The following is a 25,861-nucleotide window of genomic DNA, read 5'->3' on the forward strand; positions in this document are numbered from 1 at the left end:
ACTACTGATTATAATGATTCATTAGGTCAGGGCTATTCAATTGGCGGCCCGCGGGCCCAATGCGGCCCACCAATCATCTTCGTCCGGCCCGAGGGAGCAGCAGGTGGCTTGAATGGTTTTTGCACTAATTAGTTTGTCCACTAGGCGGCGGGCCAGCCAAAAAAGAAAAGCAAGAGAGCCAAGAACAACAACAATCTAACGTTACCGGAGATCGCAACATCATCAATAGACGGCAGATTTGACAAGCGCTTGTAGGGCTCTAGACTGCGACCAAATGGTCGCATTTTTTCTGCCAGTGCGACTAAATTTTGTGAGCGGTCGCTATTTCTGTTTCATATGAGAAACATTAAACGGCAAACGAAGCGAAAGAGAAACCAAAGCGCGCCACATTTGAGCTGCGCAGCGCGGACCGTTTATCAGCTCGGACCGCAACGCAAACACACTTGTCCAAGCTCAGAACAGCATCGGGAACCAAAGTTGATTTCGCGACACTGTTACTGCACAGTGCTGCGAGATCCAGTGAAAAGTGTTTGAATTCGCCCAGAATGAATTAAGGTTGCTGAAAGGTCAGTGAGAATCATTCAAATTCTTTTGAGAGAGAAATTCAAGCACTTTTCAATGACTTTCAAGCATTTTGCACAACCATTTTAAGCACTTTAAAGCTCTTATGATCCAATTTGAATGTTATCTTGATGGCCAAAATATACTTTGTGGTAAACAAACACTTATGTAAAATTAAAAACATAAAATATCGATTATAACCAGTATATGGCAATAATAATCTGTCTATTTTATGCATATACAATTTATAGTTTATGTGAAGATTGTTTTAAAATCACCTAAATCACCTAAAGCTGTTATATATTTCAGAGCCTATTAAATGTTGGGCTTTCAATTCTACTGTAATGTTGAATGGACATAATTAATATGTAAAACTGAGAGAAAATTCATTTAATAGAGTCACCAGTAGCAATATTGAAATCAATACTTCATTAATAATAGGCTACTTGGTAAAAAGATGCTATTAAACACATATTTAAAAATACTTTGTTGTATCTACCTTAATTTGGAGGTTCATTGTGAAATTATGACAGTATAAATATATAAATATGCGATTATTCATGATTAATTACAAAAAAATGTGTGATTTTTTTTTTTTTTTTTATTGATTGACAGACAGCACCGTAACCTTTTATAGATGTTGGTGTTGGTAATATTAGTTCCTTTTAGTGAAAATGCATTTCAGTGTAATTGTATAGGCCCCCTAGAAAAAGATCGGGACGGCCCCCATCCCCTTGGCCCGCTTCAAATTTCCAGTTCGATAATCCGGCCCTCAAATGGATCTAATTGAATAGCCCTGCATTAGGTCATTTTACGCTTTGTGTTGCATCGCATAAACATAACACCATATCTGCATTTTCGATTGTAGAACGAGAAACAACAAGCACTACTCTACACTGCTCAAAACTCGCGTTTGAATAGTCAGTAGCAAATTCTTTAAATATGAAAACATACTTACAGCCCGTCAGTCCCTTTGTGTACAGCTGGCATTGAAAGCTGCTCTCCCAGGTTCAGTAAACAGTCCTCCATGAATTGTGCAGCACCCACTTGAATATTTGTGTTGTACTGTTCCGGAACAGTGTTGTAAAAATAATTTAACCACTGATTTCTAGTTGTGTCCTCATTTGGATAGCTAACCAATACTTTCACTTTCGCAATTAAACAAACTATGTCTCCACAACATGGCGGCTGCAACACTACTACAGCCATTAAAAGTTACCCTTCTTTCTTTCCATATACATATGGGCGGTGTTATGCTAATCTACTCACGCTGTGACGTGGACATGTGGGGGCGTGTTTGAACAAGAATTTTAGGAAGGCGTGGCTGAGTCTTAACTTTTATAATAAATGTCTCTTTGGGTTTGAGACATTACAGATATTATCTAGCCTATGCACAAACAGCTTGCAACACTCCAAAAGACAAAGGAAAACAAGAAATCACATTATAAGTGACATCAGTGGTTCAACTATTTTATGAAGTTATACGAGAATACTTTTTGATCGCAAAGAAAACAAAAGTAATGAATTTTATTCACCAAAATCTTCTCTACTGGAACAGCCGCCATTATCGAGATTACCACGACGCATATGTCTTAACATGTCTGACGCATCTTAATTTGTGAATGAAGGTCTTACGGGTTCGGAATAACATGAAGGTGACTAATTAATGACAGAATTTTCTTTTTTGGATGAACGATCCCTTTAATCTCTCTTTCTTTGCAACATGCACATTTAAAAACTAATTAAGAAAATGATTAGTTGCCTATGTCTAAGTAGCTTTTATCACCATTGTCACCTTCAGCATTTTACAACACCATTTTAGTGGCACATTAAAAAATAAAAAATCTAAAATTGCGAGATTAAATTCGCAATATTTTGAGAATAAAATCAAAATTACAAGAATAAAGTCGAAATTACAAGAATTAACTTGGAGTTAAATGGTAAAGTTATAATAGACAGCGATCTGTCACGTAATGTTAATACCGCTACTGTTTAAGAGTGTGAAATTATTGTAATAAATACTAAAAAAGGTATTGTAATAGACATATTGTTTGTATTTTGCTATAAAAATGAAAAAAAGCTGATACTTTGCCAAATTTCCTGGTGCTCCCAATCCAGGTCATTTGCATGCGTAAAAGGCTAGAATATACTCTCAAAATATTATAACTTTAATCTTATATTTGGTATGAATTAATTCTTGTAATTTTGACTTTATTCTCAAAATATTTTGACTTTATTCTCAAAACATTTCAACGTTATTCTCAAAACACTTTGACTTGATTCTCGTAATTTTGACTTTATTCTTTAAACATTTCGGCTTCATTCTCATAGTTATGATTTTATTGTCTAAATATTTTGACTTTATTCTCTAAACATTTCGACATTATTCTCAAAACACTTAGACTTTATTCTCGCAATTTTTAATTTATTCTTGAAACATTCTGACTTCATTCTCATAATTGTGACTTTATTCTCGAAATATTTTGACTTTATTCTCGTAATCTCAATTTTATTCTTAAAATATATTATTATATTCGTATTTTCTGTAAAATTACATGCGTTGGAGCAATATTAACAAAGTCCCTTGTCTTTGATATTAATAAATTTATTAATTTTAATATTGGGTTGAAAAAATGTTAACATGTCATATTTAATGAAATATATGTTAACAATATGTTTAAAATAAGCAAATATTTTTCAAATAACGTTAATATTTCAATATTTTATCATGCTTTATGTTTATGAAAGGGGGTTTGCATAATATTTGTGAAACCTTGGCCTTTTAAAAGTCGTTTATATCCACCTTATTTTTCAATGCGGATTTAAGCTGTTTTCTGGTAATGTGTGAGACTTTCAGTTCATTAGCTGCCGTAGGAAAATAAAGAAAAGAATAACGAAGTGCAGTAAAGGGCAAAAATGTTTGCACTACAAACCATTCTGTTCATAATTAAGATGATACATTAAAATAATATGCTAAGACACACCAGTCTACTAAAAACAGCTGGAGGCGGATGACACCAGAAGCCAGACACAAATGGCCGTGCCATTTCTATCTTTATAGCTTTATATTAATAGCTTTATATTAACCAAATAATTTCCAGGAAATAGGGAAATTCCAGTAAATTTGCATTTTTGAGATGCAAATAGACTATTTATGTAACAGACAAATCCAACATTCACCGCAAATAAATTAGTGAATAATTTAGGGTTCAGTGAAAGCACAGAATGAAGAAATTGTCTATTTCCTTTATCACATTTGCACTCAAGTTCAAAGTAGGTTATCATGACGGTTTCATTTAAGCTCTACAAACCAGAATGACACTTTCATGGCACAGTGTTTGTTTTCTTTTCTAAGCCTCGAGAGAATCTGTATCTGGAACACAACTAAACACCTTTTGTGTCTTCTCAGGTGACCTAAATAGTTCATGTTTCTGTTTGAAGGAGGAAGCAAAAGCAGCCCTCGTGTGAACTGTTCAATGAAGGTACTTGCCCTAATGCCACTGGGTTTTACGAGATGTAAACTACAAAAGCTTTTAGAAAAGCTTGTTTCCTTGTCATGTCTCTCACTCATTTGCTCTTCCACCATATATTTATCTAGCATGAGATCATTTCTTGGCATGTGTCACATGGCTCCTTTTGTCAGTCAGTGCCGTCCCTGCAGTTACAATTGATAAAGCAATTGGTCCATTGTTTGACTCATTTACGGATAAATGCAGCCTATTCTGATAAATATCTATTTTCATTTGCGCGATAAACCCTCTGGGTTTATTCATGTCAGGATGTGCAAGACGGAAGAATCTGAGTAAAGTGAGATAAGAGCTGCTCAAAACAGTTTGGATAATAACACAAATACAAAAAGCAACACAATACTGTGAAGAAATTTTGATCAACGACAAAAAACATGTATTTACAAACATAGAATTTATTTACAAATTTCAAAAGATTCATACATTTTCATTATAGTGAATGAGTTACAGCAAATAAGCAGTGTTGTTTCCTTTCTTCTAAAATACAATATCAATCACAACATGTTTTTAACTTTAGAACTTTAATTAAAGCATTTTATTTTATTAAGGCAAATGTAAGGCCTTTTTTAGCCATGTGCAAAAAAGTCAGTCATTATGTGTGATTTCAGTAAACAGGCTGATTGAAAGCAAAAGCATCTTTTATACCCTTAACAGTGCACTAAACATTTGTATATCAAATGTGACTCTGGACCACAAAACCAGTTTTTAAGCAGCGTTAGTGTATTTGTAGCAATAGCCAAAACGCATTGGATGGATCAAAATGATCGATTTTACTTTTATACCAAAAATCATTAAGATATTAAGATGTTTCATGCAGATATTTTGTAAATTTCCCTCTGTAAATGATTCAAAACTTATTTTTTTAGTAATATGCATTGCTAAGAATTTCATTTGGACAACTTCAAAGGGGATTTTCTCAATATTTAGATTTTTTTGCACCCTCAGATTCCAGGTTTTCAAATAGTTATATCTTCGCCAAATATTGTCCTAAACTAATAAACCAAACATCAATAGAAAGTTTATTTAAAATTAGCTTTATGACTGGTTTTGTGGTCCAAGGTCACAAATATTAATCAAAAAAACATTATATACACTACCGTTCATAAGTTTGGGAGCTGTAAGATTGTACGATGTTTTCAACTCTTCAAGTCTCTTATGGTCACCAAGGCTGCATTCATTTGATTAAAAACACAGCTGTATAAAACTGTAAAATTGTGAAATATTACTAGAATTCAAAAGCCTGTCTTCTATTTTATTATATTTTATAACATTTTATTTTTTTCTATGATGGCAAAACTGAATTTTCAGCCATTACTCCAGTCTTTAATGTCCTTCATTTTCTTTTCTTTCATTTTTGACCCTTCGCAAAGACCCACCCTTCACTACAATTGCTACGTCTGACAAGCCATGGCGCTCTCATGCCACACATCATGTTCTCACAAAGTGAAAAATACATTGCAGAACAAAGAGGAAACTGACAACATGCCAACAGACAAAACAGAGCTGGTTACTTTAGATCCTAGCTTTCAAATTGAGTTATTTAAAAAAAAATTCAAATAGTAAATAGCATTTTGTGGCTCTTTAATGTGTCGTGACAGATCGCTGTAGTGCCTCAGTTCAAGCGGCACGTGAACTGATAATTTCTTCCTCTTTACTAGTTATTATAGCACAGAATAAACATGAATGAACATCAGAAGTCATCTTGTTTTAACCACTTTTTTCGCGTTTTTCAATTTCAAGTCCACTGACGTTAATCTACTCTCCTGTCTGGTTTGTTTGTCAGACAAAAATAACAGATTCAGCGTTAGGATTGGACGGATCACCTGTCACCTTCTGCAAAGTATTCATTTCATATAAAATGTACTAAAAATTTGCAACACACATTCAATCCCAAGTTGAAGTTTGTCAAAATATTAAGCTCCTCTGTGATATGTTTTAATTTTATCACAGAGATTTAAACATAAGCACTTACAGTATCCATTCACAAACGCATTGCTAAATTTCCAGTCCTTCTAATAAAGTAAACTAAACTTTAAAGGAGTAGTTTACTTTCAGAACAAAAATGTACAGATAATGCACTCACCCCCTTGTCATCCAAAATGTTCGTGTCTTTCTTTCTTCCGTCGTAAAGAAATGGTGTTTTTTGAGGAAAACATTTCAAGATTTCTCTCCATATAATGGACTTCTATGGTGCCCCTGAGTTTGAACTTCCAAAATGCAGTTTAAATGCAGCTTCAAAGGGCTCTAAATGATCCCAGCTGAGGAAGAAGGGTCTTATCTAGCGAAACAATTGGTTATTTTCTAAAAACATTTACAACTTATATACTTTGTCATCTCAAACGGTTTTGAGGTTAAAAAGTATATAAATTGTAATTTTTACAAAAATAACCAATTGTTTTGCTAGATAAGACCCTTCTTTACTCCACTGTGATCATTTAGAGCCCTTTGAAGCTGCATTTTGGAAGTTTAAACTCGGGGGAACCATAGAAGTCCATTATATGGAGAGAAATCTTATTTCCTTATGACTGAAGAAAGAAAGACATGAACATCTTGGATGACAAGGGGGTGAGTACATTATCTGTACATTTTTGTTCTGAAAGTGAACTACTACTCCTTTCTGTGAAAGTACAAAGGCCACTATAAAAAAAAACTGTGTAAATGAACATTTCCCAAGCACAAAAACGTACCCTCAACTTATTTAAGACCAACCACCAACAGTAGGCTGAATAGAGAAGAAATTGAGATTAGCTTTTTTAGCTTTTGCAGGGGTTATTTTTAGGTTTTAAGAGACAAGGTGACAAAATGCCTGAACACAAACTCGCACTTCCTGTGAGGCTGCTGCTCGGGATCGCAGCCAAGCCGACAAGAGAGTGTTTCCTCCCATGAGCAGTCAGGAACACTAAAGAGAGTGTGTGCCAATCACACGCCTTTTGACACAGAAGCAGGTTCCTCCTGATTCTCAGATCAGTTCAGCTATTTTCAAATGTAAATAAAACTTTTTCATCTCTGGGGACTTTTACAGACCTGTGGTGAGTCTGCTTTCACAAGAGAGTGGTTTAATAATTATATTATAGACAGTGCTGGTTACTGTATTTCCAGTTTAGACCACCTGTGGTCAAGTCAAGCAAAGTTCAATAAGGCTTAGTGATGTGAAGAAAACTAAAGATGTTTTTTTTTTTTTGCTACAGTCCAATTTTAACACTGAAACAACAAATCTTTGGCTTTTCCAGTGTCAGTAAAACCTTCTCTTATGGGGGGGACTCTCATCGCCTCTCAACAGAGTGAGAACCGTCTGGAGTTGAGGTTCATCTTGGTGAGGCCAAGATGTTTGAGAGGGGTGGACAAAGTGAAGGCAGCCTTCATGGGGATGTCACACAGCAGGTCAGAGTCCTCCTCGCACTCCTCCAGCTCGTATGTAGCATCGTCCAGCATCTCTTTGTGGCGGTGACACACCTGCTCCACCTTCAGCCTGTGGATCTCCACTCGTAAGCGAATCAACTGCCGTGCGAGACGGTTATCCTGCATCTGCATCTCTCTCTGAGAAGAAATGGGAAAGAGAGAGGGAGAAGGAGAAGGATTTTATAGCTCACACATCAAGTCTTTAAAAAGCAGCAGTAATTATACGATTAAATTGTTCAGAACAGCAGTCACACATGAAGGGAACTGAGCACACCTTTCTGTCAAACACCCATTTAAGTTTCTGCACCTGTGTGGAATTTAGATGCAATATGCTATGAGATTAGAGCATTGCCACCTGTGTTGTACTATACTATGTTTAACTGTTATATTACATATTTTACACTAGCATAAAGAGTATATGGTTTATTTTGATATCATTTAATTAAGTCATTACCATTCAGAAGTTTGGGGTGGATAAGATTTTTTTAAAGTTTTTGAAAGCAGTTCTCTCTACTGTCTATGCACAGGGCTTTATTTATTTAATCAAAAATACAGTAAAACTGTAATATTGTGAAATAATATTTAAATCTAAAATATCTGTTTTCTATTTAAATTTATTTAAAATTGTATTTTATTACTGTGATGGTACAGCTGAATTTTATGTTTTTAGTGTCATATTTTATACATTTTTTAGGATTCTTTGATGAATAGAATGTTCAGTGATACAGCATTTATTTAAAAGTTTTTTTAACATTATAAATGTCTTCACTGTTTTTGATTAAATTAATGCGTAGGGCCTACTACTGAATAAAAGTATTAATTTAAATTGATTTAGTTGACCCCAAACCAACAGTAGTGTATTTTACAATACCAGTCAAAAGTTTTTGAACAGTAAGATTTTTAATAATTTTAAATAAGTATCTTCTGCTCACCAAGCTTGGATTTATTTAATCCAGAGCAAAGTAAAAACTGTAAAAATTGTTTTATTATTTTTACTATTTAAAAAAAAAATTCTATTTGAATATATTTTAAAATGTTATTTACTCCTGTGATTTCAAAGCTGAATTTTTAGCATCATTACTACAGTCACGTGATCCTTCAGAAATCATTCTAATATTCTGATTTGCTGCTCAAAATAATAATTTATTATTAAGTTGAAAACAACTGAGAAGATTTTTATTCAGGTTTCTTTGATGAATAGAGTTCAGAAAAACAGCATTTATCTGAAATAGAAATCTTTTGTAACATTATAAATGTCTTTATCATCCTTGCTAAATAAAACATTAATTTAAATAGATAAAATAAATAAGTAAACTGACTTAAAGCTTTTGAATGGTGTAATGTATAATGTTACAAAAGCTTTTTATTTCAGATAAATGCTGATCTTTGGATCTTTCTATTCATCAAAGAATCCTGAAAAAGTACTCAGCTGTTTTAAATATTGACAACAATAACAATAATAAAAATGTATTCTTGAACAGCAAACCAGCATATTAGAATGATCGTATGACTGACTAGTAATGATGATTAAACTTCAGCTTTAAAACCACATGAATAAATCAAATGTTAAAATATATTCAAATAGAAAACAGTTATTTTAAATAGTAAAAATATTTCAAACTTTTACTATTTTTGCTGTACTTGCTGGATCAAATAAATGCAGACTTGGTCAGCAGAAGAGACTTCTTAAAAAAAACATTACAAATCTTACTGTTCAGAAACTTTTGACTAGTAGTGTATATACGTATTTTAGAGCGACTTGAAAAACTACTTTTATTTTGTTCATTATGGTAAAAATCCCCAAACTATCGATGGTGTTGTGTGCTGATAGATCGATCGATCGATAGATAGATAATTTATTATAGCCTATTTACAACAATCATTTCTAAAGTTAGTCTAAACTTTAAATGAAAATAAAATGCATAAAGCTTATAAAAACAATACCAGTTCGTTTCTGAGCCACTCTAACGCGTCATCTATGGTATCAAAGCCGCATATGTTCTTATAAGGCATCCCATCTTTCCAGAAGTCAGACAGTTGAGTGTCCTTCTCCTCAGGTCCTGGGCTGCTGGCATTTGAACTGTGTGTGGCATCAGTCCACGGGCGAGACTGCAGTCGCTCCTTCCATTCTAGGTACGACGGTCTGCGCGTTTGGAGTTTGAGTTTCTCTGTCAGGGCTTTTACACTATCCAGATCCTCCATGTCACCCTCAGAGCTCTCGTCTGCTCCCAGCTCTCTGAACTCCATCACTGTGCTGCTTTCATTCCAGAGAGGCGAGACTGTGACTGCTCAGACATGTGCACGACTGATTAATCTCAAGAGGTGTGCTGTGCTATGTTTATATAGACAGAAAAGTGACCGCCCATGTTCGGCAGCCTAATGACAGAGTATCAGTTCGATCAGAAAACTTACAACGGTCTGAACTTGTATGTTGCGGCCAAACGCGACATTTCGTGCTCATGTGGAACTATTTAAGTGGTACAGGGTCACTGACACCCTTAACCTCACATGCGCTCAAAACCACACAAACTACATTGAGAGGATTTAGAATAGATAGTTTTTGTCAAGTTATTTGTTTTAGGCAACGAAGGAATGATAAAGTAAACATTTCATTTGAAGTATGCTGTGGCCCAGAACTAGCTCACACACTTTTTATATCTCAGCGCGATTTTATCATTAATATCCAAAGTGAGTCTTTGTCAGCTGTTTTACGACAGAGTGTCTCCATCTCCTGTTGATGTTGAGGAATTGCAGTGAGAATCTTTTTATGCAAAGAATTAAATCTAACACTAGATATTAATGATTCAAATTATTTATTTATATAACATTAACCAGAGAACCCTAGGGGAACCAAAGGGGGCTCTTCGAAGGAGTTCAGAGAAAAATAATGTAAAATTATGGGAGGTGGCTGTCCCGAACCCTTACCCCTAAACTTTAATATTCAACAAAAAATATATTGAAATAATGTTTGCATTTTATTCCATTGTTGCTTTTAAAAATGTCTTTTTAATTTTGTAAAAAAGAGTGAATTAAAAAAATTATTCATATTATATTTACTTTGTAAATTATTAAACTTTTTGTTTAAAAAAAAAAAATGTATATGTGTCCCACATTTTTATATCACTACCAAAACTGTATGTTTTAGTCCATTGGCTGAGATTGATTTTGACTACACCCCTTACATATATGTTTAGGATCAAGAAATAGTCCTGTGTCCCTCTCTCTGTTATAGCTAGAAGGTGTGAGTAGATAGACCCCATCATTATGAAGTAAATGTGTTTAAAATTCTGAAAATCTGTGTGTAACTTTAAGGAATGTCACTACCAAACACCTTTTTTTCTGCAATTAAGCATTATTATTATATAAGCGTTATTCCATAAAGTTTAGTTTTTTTGTGTGTACATTACAACTGTCCAGATCTGTGCTAGCTAACCATGTGCTGATTAGCAACTTTGAGCTGGGCCCAAAAGTATCTAAAATTGTCACTACCAAAACAGTCACGACCGAAACATGTCACTATTGTTTCGTTAGTGACAAAAAGGAATGTATGATCCTCTATTTGGGGGAATTAAATACAATTTTACCACAGTTATGCAATATTTTAGTATTTCAGTATGTTTTAGTAGTGTTTTTGTGACTTTGAATTCTGTAATATGATGTGGTTGCTATCAAAACATTATTGTCACTACCAAAAATGTGCAGTCACAACCAAAACATTTAAAAAAAAAAATTATATTGAATTATTTACTAAGATGTTATGATAGTGTTTGGTTCGATGTATAAAACTCCATAAGTTTGAAATCAGTATGATCAACTTTTTGCCTTTCAAAATACAACTAATCTAATAAATCACACTTGAAATGGTAGTTGTAAGCAAAATCTTAATAGATAATAACCCTTCTTATTAAATTGTATAATACTGTGTTTCGGTAGTGACAAATTTTGGAAGAGGTGAAATATTCCCAAAACTTTCTAAAAATACAATGTGAGAATTAACTGCACAATGAAATGTAGGCCTATACCTTGGATACTAGTGCACAACAACGAACTATATGGGCCATTCTACAGAATTGGTGCAAAGTCAGATTTGGAAACATCTAAAAAAAATTGTCTTTTCCCACAATTTTTTAATATATATATATTTTAAAAAAATGTGGGAAAAGACACATTTTTTAAGATGTTTCCAAATCTGACTTTGCACCAATTCTGTAGAATGGCCCATATAGTTCGTTGTTGTGCACTAGTGAAATCCAAGTCTTTGGGACTGTTTTACGACATAATGTCTCCATCTCCTGCTGATGTTGAGGAATTGCAGCAAAAATCTAGCTATAGGAATAACAATAATTACTGTATTTGCCTTATTATTGGGGTATACGTTTAGGGTTTAGGTAGGTGTAGACGTTATTAAAATCTAATAGGTAGCAAATGTAATTTGTTGCTTTCTGGCCTCAGCTGTTATTCCTTGTAGCCACAAAACTCAACCCATAAGGACCCACTGTGACGCGGGTGTCACAAACAATTGTGATTATCTGGAAAGGTCTTTTTAAAGCATTATCCCTCATTTTCAACTCAGGAAATCCCAAAGTGACACATAAGTAACATCCAGGTTCAGTCACATGAAAATGTGTGCATTTTTTGCTGTCATGGCAACATTTCCAAAATGGTGGACTGTATGGTGAGCATATGTTGCAGTGTCAGCAATTTTTAAAGATGCTTGTTTTTGTTACTAAATGTATGTTTCAACCCTTTCAACTATTCCAATGTTTTAATAACACATCCTAGATTACACTTACCCTGATTTTAATACATTTCTTGAACAAACTGATATAAAACAAGTTACGAAGATATTGTGGTGACATAATTTGTCACATCGGGCTGTTAGCCTTAAAACAATAGGTGCAATTTTGATGTGACATATTTGTCACATTAAGAAAAATGCTAATGAACTGCTCAATTAATTTAGGTGATAATTTTTTTTAGTGTTATATATTTTCTACTGCTCATTTCAAAGAATATATTAACAAAAAGAAAATTTAAAATAATGTCACATTAAATAAACTGTTAATGAAATGTATTTTGAAACTATTTTTATAGTTACAGTTTAATTGCACAATATACAAATTATTGCAATGTGCATGTTCAACATGTTGACCTCCAGTGTGAGGTAGTTATTTATTTTTATTTAGTTCAAGTTATGAAAAAAAAACATGAACAACCATATACCAAAAAAGGTAGAATTTTGATGTTTCGAGAGAGTTGTAAAATGTAATGGTCACAGTTATGTGGCTTTGAAATATGTTAAGGAAAAGCAAATAAAAAGAAAAAAAATGTTATGTAGCAAATAAAACTGACAAAATTTACTTTTTTCAATTCTGAAATAAATGCCCAATGTTACATATATGTAACAAGAAAAATTTGTTATAAACGCCCAATGTGTCATATATGTAACATTACAGATCTTTCACAAAGAAGGGTTGCATTTCAAAAACAACTGCAGAAACATGTTATAAGTGGTCCATTTGGTCTGTATTATATGCCTCATAATTTTCCTATAAGGAGAAATCGGTCCGGGTTCTTATGGGTTAAGGTCCAGGGACCCCCAGAGATCCGCAAGGAGGTGCTACGGGGTCCTCGAAAAAGTAAGGGAAAAACTGTAAAAAAGAAAGTGAAAAATGAAAGTAATATTTAAAATTTAAAGTAATATTTAAAATGTAAAACTTATAAATAGATTCTAGATATAGTATTTCGTACAGAATAAATTGATGTTTTTAGTGTAAAATGCTGCATGTGTTTACATATTGCAGACGAGGTCCCTCGCAAGTGTATTTTTTTATGTTTGAGGGTCTGTGTCATCGAAATACATTATTAAATGTAAAACGAATTTCTGATTGATTTTTAAAGTAAACCAATTTATTCCTGAAAAAAAAGAAAAAGAAATACAAGCAAAATAATAAGTTTTTTGTCAGGTGTTACCTGAATTAATTTCTTTAATTGACTAAAGCAGACTGCTTTTGACCTGTCAAGACGACTGATAACAAAAGAACGCAGGGAAAGAAAAACAGCAACAACAATAAACAAAAACATCACAAAAAAGAGAAGAGGGCTGGGACTTCAAGAGAGAGAACGGAAACGAAAGTGTAAAGAAACCAGCAAAATGCTTATGAATCGCGCGAGCAGACACACCTCCCGTCGTTTGTCGCTTAGTGTCATTTTATATTATCAACTGTCGGTAAGTTTTATAACAGCCTAAATTAACGTCACAGTTTTGTAGAGCATTACTTATAACAATTGCGGAAGACAGAGACCCGTGTGGCTCGCCCACCAGCTCTCTAAACTCAGCGTGAGAAGTACCAGATGGTGGTTGTTGTCGCTGTGAAATGGAGTTGTCGGAGCACATCAAGACCGCTAATGTTGAAGATGTTACGCTGAAAAGACCTTTCCATCCAGCGCTCAGAGGAACCCTGTGCGTTACCAGCCACCACCTTCTGTTCTCAGACAGAAAGGATGAAGCTTCCTGGCAACTTCTCATCCTCCTCAGGAACATCGATGCCATTGAGAAAAGGTAGAGAGACAGCTGTTCTCAGCTGGAGTCTAGGTTTGATCATGTGTGTTCTGTAATTATAACCTGCTGGGAAAATAACATAAACCAGCCTATAATGATTTGTTGGTTTTATCTGGTTTAAGATGGTCTTCTAGCATGGCCAAGTTAGCTAAGATGGTCACCCAGACTGACCAGTGCCCCCAAACCCCTGCAGACCATCAGAGGAACCAATCTTAAACCATTTAAGACCAGCTTAAATTACATTTTAAATAGTTACAACTTGCAGTTGTTGCTTTACAGAGCTATTTGTACCTGATCTAAACCCTAAATTTAGATTTGTTTGTGTAACCGTATTAAATGTGACCCTGGACCACAAAACCAGTCATAATGGTAATTTTTTTTTAAATTTGAGATTCAGTTGATTGAGCTTTCCATTGATGTATGCTTTGTTAGGATTGGACAGTATCTGGCCGAGATACAACTATTTGAAAATCTGGAATCTGAGGGTGCAAAAAAAATCGAAATATTGAGAAAATCACCTTTAAAGTTGTCCAAATTAATTAATTGTTAAATTACGTTAATGCAAATTTACGGTAGGAAATGTTACAAAATATCTTCATAAAACATGATATTTACTTGATATTTACTTATTTTGGCTATTGCATACTTATGACTGGTTTTGTGGCCCAGGGTCACAAATAATATTTTTGCCATGTCAAGTACATTGGCTTTAACATGATTTTAAAAATGGATGTGTATGTTGACTACTGCAACATGTTCAGCACTTTATTACAGCAAATTAATACACATCTTTTGTAAATGCATAATTCATATTCTTATTCATCCATGCATCAATTTTTTAATCTTATTTGGCTCATAATTACACCAAAGGTTAGATAATTGTGTATGCGTTTGATCCCTGCTTTTGTAATAATAATCTAATTCTTTCTTTCTTTAATTTCACCAATCACTTTTCCTGCATGTCAGTGTCGAGAATCTTTTCGGATACCCCAGGTACACTTCTAAAGCAGGCCCGATGTTTGATTTGTGGAATGAATGTTATTGCTCATTAGATGTCGTTTTATTCTGATCTGGGATCTCCTGTTAGTTTATACAGTAAAATAAGTACAGAAGTGAGGGTGGGCAGCATCTTGTGTCAGAATAAAAAGGCATCTTGTAAAACGAGCTGCGCTGGCAACATATTTTTAACTTGTGGCAGAGAGAGAAAAACAAAAAAGTGTATTTTGCAAGATCTTTCTGCTTTGCCATAAGCATTTGCGCAAGAGATTATATCTCTCTGACAAGCTTTTTGTGTTTTGAATACAATGCAAATGCAAAGCATCAGTGTTTATGTACAAGTGCTATATATATTTGTTTTTAATTGAATGTCCAAATATGGAGATACAACAACAGAGACTGTTAGCTTACATTCTATCAAAGTTATATTTAGACCTCAGCAATTTTTCTTCATTGTCTCTGCTAGCCTTACGCTCATGGCTTGTTTTTGCTTCCTGCTTCCGTCTCTTCTGAGGCCCCAATGGAGATGATTGTATGGAATTTGAGAATGTCCGAAAACATGGAGGAATGTACTTAAACGTGTGGGGGTGTTTGCGCGTGTGTTTTGATACAGGGCTGTGGGATCCTCTGGTACTATCACCATTAAATGTAAGGACCTGCTGGTTCTTCAGTTGGAAATTCCTGGAATGGAGGAATGCCTGAATATAGCCAGTTCTATAGAGGTACTAAAAATAGTTACTAAATCTTGTGTCTCGTGTAAATCTTGTGTAAAATTGTAATAAAATATGACAAGAACTCAAGAGTTAAACTGTATCAGAACAAATTCATCTTGAAAATTTCTGATAAAATTGATAGAAAGGTATGTAACAAAACATGGTTTGGTCAAAGTTTTGGTCCCAAACTTTTATTAATTTTACTGGTAGTCCATTGTATGAAGAATCTTTGGGTATAATATGTAAAAGTTTGCTTTATTTTTCTATCCTCACTTACATAAATGAACTATAGTGTCTGGCACCCAGTAGTAAAAATATATCACAAATTTTATGTGGTGTCTGAATAATTTTTAAATTGACGCCAATCTTTACTCTAGACACTTGCAGTAAAATAAATGTTGAATCCAGCACTGCCTCAGCTGTGAGTGAGAGTTGACTGATATCATCTCATGTCTCTGTAGGCTCTTTCGTCCCTGGAAAGTGTGACAGAGATGTATCCCTTCTTCTACAGACCGTCACATCTTACTCTGCAGGGCCCATGGGGCCTGTCCTCAACGGAGCAATATTACAAACAAACAGAAAGGCTGGTGAGCTACAGTACACACTCTTTAACGTTTTTCTTTCTTTCACTTTCACTTCCCTTTTCTTTTGGTTACTGTCACTCTGTGTTTATCTTGCTTTGAGAAGCACACACATGGACAAACACAAACAAATGATGGTGAAAATTATTACTAAACGGTAAAATGTTACCTAATATACGCTATTGTTTCATTTCCTGAAAGAAAGGCAAACAGGAAGCACTTTGTTTGCCACAGGAAACTAAAAGCAGTTGTGAGACATGGGCAACACTTAAAATGCACAGGAAATAAAGCCGTGTGTATTCTTTCGCTGTAGTTAGTTACTATTTTTTTGTCCGTGTGCAGGTTTTTTCTGTCTTCATCTTTTCTATGCCTTGTTTGTCTCCATAACTGTCATTATCACCCCTTTTCATCTAGCAGCCTTTTCACAGCATTTTTTTCCCCCCCATAGTTGTAGATGTTTATCTCTAGCCCCTGACGTCCTCTCGATGGCATATATATATATATATATATAGTCAAGCCCAAAATTATTCATACCCCTGGCAAATTCTGACTTAAAGTTACTTTTATTCAACCAGCAAGTTTTTTTTTTTGTTTGTTGTTGATTAGAAATGACACAGACGTCTCCCAGAGGATAATAAGATGTACAAGAGGCATCATTTTGGAAAAAAATATTACTCATCTTTTATTTACATTTGAACAAAAAGTGGCATGTCCAAAATTATTCATACCCTTCTCAATAATCAATAGAAAAGCCTTTATTACAGTGCCTTTATCAAACGCTTTCTATAATTGCTGACCAGGTTTTTGCATGTCTCCACTGGTATTTTTGCCCATTCATCTTTAGCGATGAGCTCCAACTCTTTCAGGTTGGAGGGTCTCCTTGCCCTAGCTCCCTCCACAGATTCTCAATTGGATTTAAGTCAGGACTCTGGCAGGGCCACTGCAAAACGTTAATGTTTTGTCTGCTAACCATTTCTTCACCACTTTTACTGTGTGTTTTGGGTCGTTGTCGTGCGGAAATGTCCACTGGTGCCCAAGGCCAAGCTTCTCTCCAGACTGCCTGATGTTGTTGTTGAGAATTTTGATGTATTGCTTCTTTTTCATGGTGCTGTTTACTGTGATTAGGTTCTTTGGTCCACCGGCTAAAAAACACCCCCAAAACATTAGGTTCCCATCACCATGTTTGACAGTAGGGATGGTGTTCTTAGGGATGAAGGCTTCTCCTTTTTTTACGCCAAATGAAGGCTACATCATTGTGGACAAACAATTAAATTTTTGTTTCATCTGACCATAAAAAAGAAGACCAGAAGTCTTCTTCTTTGCCAAGATGAGCATTTGCAAAGGCCAAGCGGGCTTTTGTGTGCCTTATCTGGAGAAGTGGTGTCCTCCTTGGAATCCAGCGGTGTTCAGTGTCCGTTGGACTGTCTGCCTTGAGATGTTGCCACCAGCAGAGCGCAGATTCATTAGGATGGCCTTAGTGGAGATCCTTGGATTCTTTTTTACCTCTCTCACTATCCTCCTGGCCAGCACAGGTGTCACTTTTGGCTTCCGACCACGTCCATATCCGACCACGACCACGATTTTTCACAGTGCGGAACGTCTTGTATTTTTTAATAATACTTTGCACTGTAGCCACTGGAACTTCAAAACATATAGATATGGTCTTATAGGCCTTTCCTGACTTGTGAGCAGCCAAAATGCGCAGCCGTAGGTCCTCAGTGAGCTCCTTTGTCTTAGCCATGACTGTCCACAAACCAACAGCAGAGAGCTTCTGTTTTTTACCTGTTGAGTTGATTAAAAAAGCTGTTCCCAATGAATCAGGGTAATCAGGACTATTTGGAATGGTATAGAACTTTGGTTTTTTTTGTGACAGTTTGCAAAGGGATGAATAATTTTGGACATGCCACTTCAAATGTAAATAAAAGCTGAGAATTTTTTTTCCCACAATGATGCCTCTTGTACATCGTCTTATTATCTTTTGGGAGAAGCCTGTGTCATTTCCGGTCAAAAAAAAAACTTGCTGGTTGAATAAAACTAACTTTAAGTCAGAATTTGCCAGGGGTATTAATAATTTCTGGCTTGACTGTAAATATTATATTATATTTGATGTTTTTATGTTTTATTTATTTATAGTAAAGCATATATTTATAACTTATGTATAACTGTATATATGTGCATGTTTGTGCATTTTCATAATACATGCATGTGTGTGTGTGTGTGTGTGTGTGTGTGTGTGTGTGTGTGTGTGAGCAGTGGGAAAGGTGGAGAGTCAGTACAGTAAACTCAGATTACTCTGTATGTCCATCGTATCCATCTGCGGTTATTGTGCCTCGTGAGGTGGCTGATGACATGCTGATCCGCTCAGCCAGGTTCAGACAGGGAGGCAGATTTCCTGTGCTCTCCTACTGCCACCATAGGAATGGAATGGTGAGTGTAGGATGTTTTTTTGTATCTCAAATAAACAGTTGAGGTCAAAGATTTACATACACCTTGCAGAATCTGCTAAATGTTAATTATTTTACCAAAAATAAGAGGGGTCATACAAAATGCATGTAGTCCACAAGAGAAAATAATAGTTGAATTTATAAAAATTGACCCTGTTCAAAAATGTACGTACACTTTAAATTTAATTTTTAATACTTTGTTACCTGAATGATCCACAGCTGTGTTTTTTTGTGTTTAGTGATAGTTATTCATGAGTCCCTTGTTTGTCCTGACAGTTTAACTGACCACTGTTCTTCAGAAAAATCCTTCAGGTTCCACAAATTATTTGATTTTTCAGCATTTTGTGTATTTAAACTCTTTCCAACTATGACTGTATGGTTTTGAGATGCATCTTTTCACACTGAGGACAACTCAGGGACTATGCAACTATTACAGAAGATACAAATGTTCACTCATGCTTCAGAAAGAAACACAATACATTAAACACACACACACACACACACACACACACACACACACACACACACACACACACACACACACACATGTTGGGTTTATATGTTTTATGGGGACATTCCATAGGCGTAATGGTTTTCATACTGTACAAACCGTACTTTCTATCGCTCTACACCTACCCTACATCTAAACCTAGCCCTCACAGGAGATTGTGCTCACTTTTACTTCATCAACAAAACTCATTGTGCATGATTTATAAGCCTGTTTCCTCATGGGGACCTGAGAAATGTCCCCACAAGGTCAAAATCTACTGGTATTCCTATCCTTATGGGGACATTTGGTCCCCACAACGTGATGAATACCAGGTACACACACACACACACACACACAATGCATTAAACCATTAAATATTAAACCAATGCATTAAATGTTTGAACCTTCTTCAATAGTTGCACATGAGTACCTCAGTTGTCCTCAGTGTGAAAAGATGGATCTCAAAACCATACAGTCATTGTTGGAAAGGGTTTAAATATACAAAAATGCTGGAATTTCTGTAACTATCACTAAACAAAAAAATGTGGATCAGGTAACAACACAGTATTAAGAATCACGTGTATGTAAACTTTAAAATTAACATTTTGCAGATTCTGCAAGATGTATGTAAACTGTAAGTATATGTAATCTTATACTGGTATAAGAACAGTGCAACTTTAAGACAGTACACTATATTCAGCAAAGCAAAAAATACATAATACAGATAAAAATATCCAAAGTAAAAATGATTTGTATCCATTACATAGGTGATTATGCGAAGCAGCCAACCTTTAACAGGAGCCAATAAGAAAAGATGTAAGGAGGATGAGCTCCTTCTTCAGGCTGTGATTGATGGTTCAAAGCTGGGTTACGTCATCGATCTGCGTTCTACCCAGCAAGCCCAGCAGGCCCGGATGACAGGAGGAGGTTTTGAGTCTAAATCCTGTTACAGCCACTGGAAAAGAATCCATAGACACCAAGAAAGGTGAGAGGGAACATTAGTTGTTTTTTAGGTCTAAAAAAATATGTGACCCATCTGACTTTGAAAGCTGTTTTGGCTTTGATTTTTCATGTAATAATGTGTGTTTACAGGGGTAAAGTTGTGCAGGAGAGTCTTATTAAGCTGGTGGAAGCATGCAGTGACCCGTCTCACAGCGTGGACCGCTGGCTCAGTAAACTGGAGAACTCCAAATGGCTTTCTCACGTTCACAGTGCGCTATCCACTGCAGGCCTAGTGGTAGAATGTGTGGAGAGGTGAAGGATCTTTTACTTTAGTCTTTTAAAGGTGCACTATGAAATTCTAGGCTGTCTGTCGCCATCTGTGGTTGATACATAAAATTGCAGTTTTATTAAATTTGTGAATGTTTTTTTAAGGGATTCAGAATAGGGCAAGAACACGGTTAATAAATAATTTCTAATTAAAAAAGTAATGGGAAAATATCTGTATTGTACTTTAATTGTGATTCTGTCCTATTATTTTGATAATTTCTTTGTGTGAATAACAGATTAATACATGATGTATTGAATGTCATGATGCTTTTGCTGTCATATCTGGTTGATCATCATATCAATGAATTTGATATTAAAATTTGGTGCAGCTTTCATCGAAAGTCACTGAATAATTTAATAATGTAGGACAATTTCAGCAATTTTTTTCCAAATTCAGCTTTATTGAACACTTTCAAGTTGATATTTACATTTCCTTTATATTACAGTGTATACACTACAGTTTAGAATTGGAAAGATTTTATAAGTTTTGTTTTATAAGTCTGTTTTATTTGATCAAAAAAGAGTGTGAAATATATAAAAATATAATTTATTCCTGTGATGGCAAAGCTGAAATTTCGTAAATAATTCTAATATATATATATATATATATATTAGAATTATTTACGAAATTTCAGCTTTGCCATCAGATCAACTGTGTTTATATTTGCATCTCATATATATATATATATATATATATATATATATATATATATATATATATATATATATATATATGAGATGCAAATATAAACACAGTTGAGGTCAAAAGTTTACATACACCTTGCGGAATCTGCAAAATGTTAATTGTTTTATAAGAGGGATCATACAAAATGCATGTTATTTTTTACTTAGTACTGACCGAAATAAGATATTTAGTTGAATTTATAAAAATTACCCCGTTCAAAAGTTTACATACACTTGATTCTTAATACTGTGCTGTTACCTGAATGATTCACAGCTGTTTTTTTTTTGTTTAGTGGTAGTTGTTTATGAGTTCCTTGTTTGTCCTGAACTTGTCTTGAACAGTTAAACAATTACAGAAGGTTCATTTTGAGGATCAAAGTAAATGTGGGAAACATGTATCTTCTGTAGCTTCTGAAGGGTAGTGCTAAATGAAAAAATATAATATTTAGGCAAAAAAAGAATGTACACATCTTTATTCTGTTCAAAGGTTTATACCCCTGGCTCTTAATGCATTGTGTTTCCTTCTGAAGCATCAGTGAGCATTTGAACCTTCTGTAAAAGAAAACCCAGTGTGGATCATTCAAGTAACAACACAGTATTAAGAATCAAGTGTACGTAAACTTTTGAACAGGGTAATTTTTATAAATTCAATAATTTTTTTCTTGTGGACTGTCTGTATGTAAAAATTTTTTATGTGAAACATCTTATTAATGTCAGTACTAAAAAAAAAACATGCATTTTGTATGGTCCCTCTTATTTTGGTAAAGTAATTATGTAAACTTTTGACTGTATATATGAGATTATGAGAAATATTAGTTCTGCTGCATTATGCTTAAATCTATTGGTTTCGGGGGGTTTTTAAATTCGGAGCTTATGCATGGCTAGGGATGTATTGTTCTGCAGTGTGGTCTGTTTTTGAAGGGTGGTGATTGCAGGCCAGACAATTATGCATGGCTTTAAGATGTATCGCTGTGCTCTGTGGTCTGTTTTTTGCAGGGATGGTCACTCTGTGCTTGTGCATGGCTCTGAAGGGACAGACAGCACACTGCTGGTGAGCTCATTGGCTCAGCTTATACTAGACCCCGCCTCTAGAACTGTCACTGGCTTCCTCTCTCTGCTGGAGAGGGAATGGATACAGGTGAATGTGTGTTTGTGTGACAATGTGCAATTAGGTATTTTGTTCAAGCGTATGGATGCATTACAACAAAAAAGAATGTTCTTACTAAACTACTATACATAATATTAGTCTCAGATCTGTTTCTCAAAAAGTTGTATGCTTGTTGTTTCTCAGGCTGGACACCCATTCCAGCAGCGCTGTGCACATTCGGCGTACTCTCATGCTCGTCTGAAGCAGGAGTGCCCATCCTTCCTGCTACTGCTTGACTGTGTGTGGCAGGTGTGGCGGCAGTTTCCTCTGGCACTGGAGTTTAGTGAGGCCCTGCTGCTCCGACTGGCACAAGAGGCATACGCCTCTAACTATGGAACCTTCCTGTGTAACAGCGAGCAGGAGAGGTGGGCACAAATTACTTCTACATTATACACTTCCACTATATATATATATTTTTTTACATATGCATTTTTATTTTTATATGAGCTAGATGTGCTGCAGGAGTGAAGGAGAGCACACACTGTTTGTTTCAGTCCTTAATGAAGTCTGATATTGAAGAGCAGTACCTCAACCCACTGTATGAACCCACTGATTTGGCCATTTGGCCCTCAGTACATCCTCAGTCCTTACAGCTCTGGACAGGTAAGTTAATGCTCCAATGTGACAAAACTATTGCGAGTTAAAAGCAGAAGAGACTTTGAAACATTTAAAACACAATCAAACAATCTTACTGTCCAAAAACTTTTGACTGGTAGTGTACTTCCATTCTTAATGTCACAGACTATTCATTATCTTTGTATGGGTAGGGCTGTTTCTCAGGTGGACTGATTATGCTCAGAACATGGTGGAAGCTCGAGAAGAGGTGTGGAGCATTGTGAAAGAACACCGTGAGAGAGCTGGACCTGACCGGACCAACAACACACTTAGTACACACTGTGACACCCTGACCCCATTTGAGAACCTCATGGATGAACTGACCATCTTGTGACCTCGTGGTAGAAAGGACATCGAAGAGTCTGTTACTTCTATGCATTTTTTGGCAAGAACTTAAGTCTAATGATATTAGTATTGCTACAGTCAGATAGACCTGCATTTAAAGAGCTTTTAGATATAATGTTGTTTAGGAAAGCCATCATTGAATAATAACCAGACATACTGGCATTACGGCCTTCTGTCTGACCTTCAAGTAGAATACTAATGTAAACAGTCCCAAATAGGGGAAAATGTGTGTTGGAATATGACTAGTTTGTTGTTGGAATTTACTGTTACATGAGACAGAATCAGTCATGATGTTTTAGTGTAAACATTTTCACACTGTTACAGACAGCTGAATGTTAAATGGAATCAATGTGAGACGTTTGAGGACCTACCAATGTGATTTTAAACAGCATTTACAAATTGAACACGGTTTATAATTAACCATTGCACAGCTCTTTGGAATACTTGATTCTGATTGGTCATTATTTACTTACCAAATTGTTTCAAACTGGTATGAAATTCTTTCTACTGTTGCACATAAAGCAGATATTTTGAAGATTGTGGGTAACTGAAGAGTTTCTGGTCCCCATTGACTTCTATAGTATGAACAAATAATACTGCGGAAGTCAATAGGGACAAGAAACTCTTCAGTTACCCACATTCTTCAAAATATCTTGTTTTTAAGAAACTCATACAGGTTTGGAACAACTTGAGGGTGAGTAAATGATGACAACATTTTTATTTTTGGGTGAAATAGCTTATTATCCTGGAAAATGGAGGATTTAAACTCAAATCAATATTTCATATCCATGTATTTATTTTTCTGTTAAGCAGCCAAGCTACAGTGTCTTGCGAAAGTATTCATACCCCTTGTTTTTTTTTCACATTTTGTTATGTTGCTGCCTTATGATAAACTGCTTAAAATTACTTTTCCACCTCAATCTACACTCCATACACCATAATGTCAAAGCAAAAACAGAATTGTCACAACTTCATAAATTTATGCAAAATAAAAAACCTGAAATAAGTAGATTGCATAACTATCCATACCCTTAACTCAGTACTGAAGTATTTTTACAGCCTCAAATCTTTTTGGGCATGATGCGACAAGTTTTTAACATCAGCATTTGCAAATATCTGCCATTCTTCTCCTCAGCTCTTCACCTCTGAAGCTTTGTCAGGTTGGACGGTGGTAGACGCACATTTTCAGGTTTCTCCAGAAATATTTGATTGGGTTCAAGCCCAGGCTGTGGCTGGGCCACTCAAGGATATTCACAGAGTTGTCTATAAGCCACTCTTGCTGTGTGCCTAGGTTCATTCTCCTGTTGGAAGATGAAGCTTCTGCCCAATCTGAGGTTTGAATGCTCTGGACTGGGTCTTCATTAAGGCTATCACAATATTTTGGTGTATTGAGCTTTTCTTCTACCCTGACGAATCCCTCAGTCCCTACAGTTGAAACACAGCCCCACAGCATGAGGTTGCTATCCACCACACTTAACTATTGATATGGTACTCTTAAAGTGATAAGCAGTGCAGGTTTCCTGCAAACATGATGCTTGAAATTGAGGTTCATCAGACCACAGAATCGTGTTTCTCACAGTCTGAGGTGAGGGTCCTGTAGGTCTTGCTACACCGTCATAAAGCCCAGATCGGTGGAGTGTTGCAGTGATGTTTGTTCTTCTGTAAGTTTTTCCCATCTGCATATATGATCATGGAACTAAACTAGAGTGACCATCAGGTTCTTGGTCACCACTCTAGCCAAGGCTCTTCTCCATCAATTGCTCAGGCTACATGCTTCTGTGAACCTTCAATGCAGCAGCGTTTTTTTCTGAACTCTTCCCCAGATGTGTGACTTAATCTAATCCTGTTTCTAAGCTGATTGGTTTTTGCTCTGATATGAATTTGCAGCTGTTAGACCTTTTATTGAAAGGTGTGTGTCTTTCCAAATCATACCCATTCAATTGAATTTGCCACAGGTTAACTTCACTTGTTTAGTAACATCTACAAGCAATATGAATGCTCCTGAGCTAAATTCCCAGATAAGGGTTTGAATACTTGCAATGGAATTAATTTTTTTTGTATATATAAATTTGCAAAGATGTTAAAAACCTGTTTTTTTGCTTTGCCATTATGGTGTATGGCGTGTAGATTGATGTAGGGAAAAAAGTAATTTAATGCAATTTAATATAGAGCAGCAACATAACAAAATGTGAAAAAAATGTAGGGGTATGATTACTTTAGTTTGGCAAGGCAATGTACAGTCAGCTAGTCATACTCAAGAAATAAACCCCTTCTAGTTGATATAACATTACTGTACATAATCCTTGCTTACTTAATGATTCCAAGCAAGGTCAGAAATTAACTGGGGCACAGAAATTCTTTTTACCAATAGACAGGCATTTAAAATGTACAGTCAAAATGCTCATATAGTGAATTCCTTTGTTTTTAATCTGTTACCAATAGTCTGTTACAGTAGTGTAATTGCCAGTCAATTAATTTATTGATTAATGTTTTAATAAAATGTGTCCAAACAGAGTGTTGTATTTGAA

At 35.3% G+C, this 25,861-nt stretch overlaps 2 protein-coding genes across 2 annotated transcripts; one reads left to right on the plus strand and one right to left on the minus strand.

Annotated features, from left to right (window-relative positions):
- Positions 1–4,467: 4,467 nt before the first annotated feature.
- Positions 4,468–9,905, minus strand: fam167b (family with sequence similarity 167 member B). The gene is made up of 2 exons (XM_073826875.1): positions 9,432–9,905; positions 4,468–7,625 (listed from the first exon to the last, which is right to left on the minus strand). Exons 1-2 carry the CDS (start codon positions 9,732–9,734, stop codon positions 7,362–7,364), a joined length of 567 nt encoding a protein of 188 aa, XP_073682976.1. The 5' UTR covers positions 9,735–9,905; the 3' UTR covers positions 4,468–7,361.
- Positions 9,906–13,665: 3,760 nt separating this feature from the next.
- Positions 13,666–25,833, plus strand: LOC141295817 (myotubularin-related protein 9-like). Its single transcript, XM_073827091.1, has 10 exons — positions 13,666–14,049; positions 15,659–15,767; positions 16,220–16,345; positions 18,593–18,766; positions 20,041–20,258; positions 20,366–20,527; positions 22,223–22,364; positions 22,518–22,738; positions 22,825–22,976; positions 23,141–25,833. Exons 1-10 carry the CDS (start codon positions 13,865–13,867, stop codon positions 23,320–23,322), a joined length of 1,671 nt encoding a protein of 556 aa, XP_073683192.1. The 5' UTR covers positions 13,666–13,864; the 3' UTR covers positions 23,323–25,833.
- The last annotated feature ends 28 nt before the right edge of the window (positions 25,834–25,861 follow it).

The sequence above is a fragment of the Garra rufa genome, chromosome 21 (assembly GCF_049309525.1).
Source record: "Garra rufa chromosome 21, GarRuf1.0, whole genome shotgun sequence".
NCBI classification, from domain to species: domain Eukaryota; kingdom Metazoa; phylum Chordata; class Actinopteri; order Cypriniformes; family Cyprinidae; genus Garra; species Garra rufa.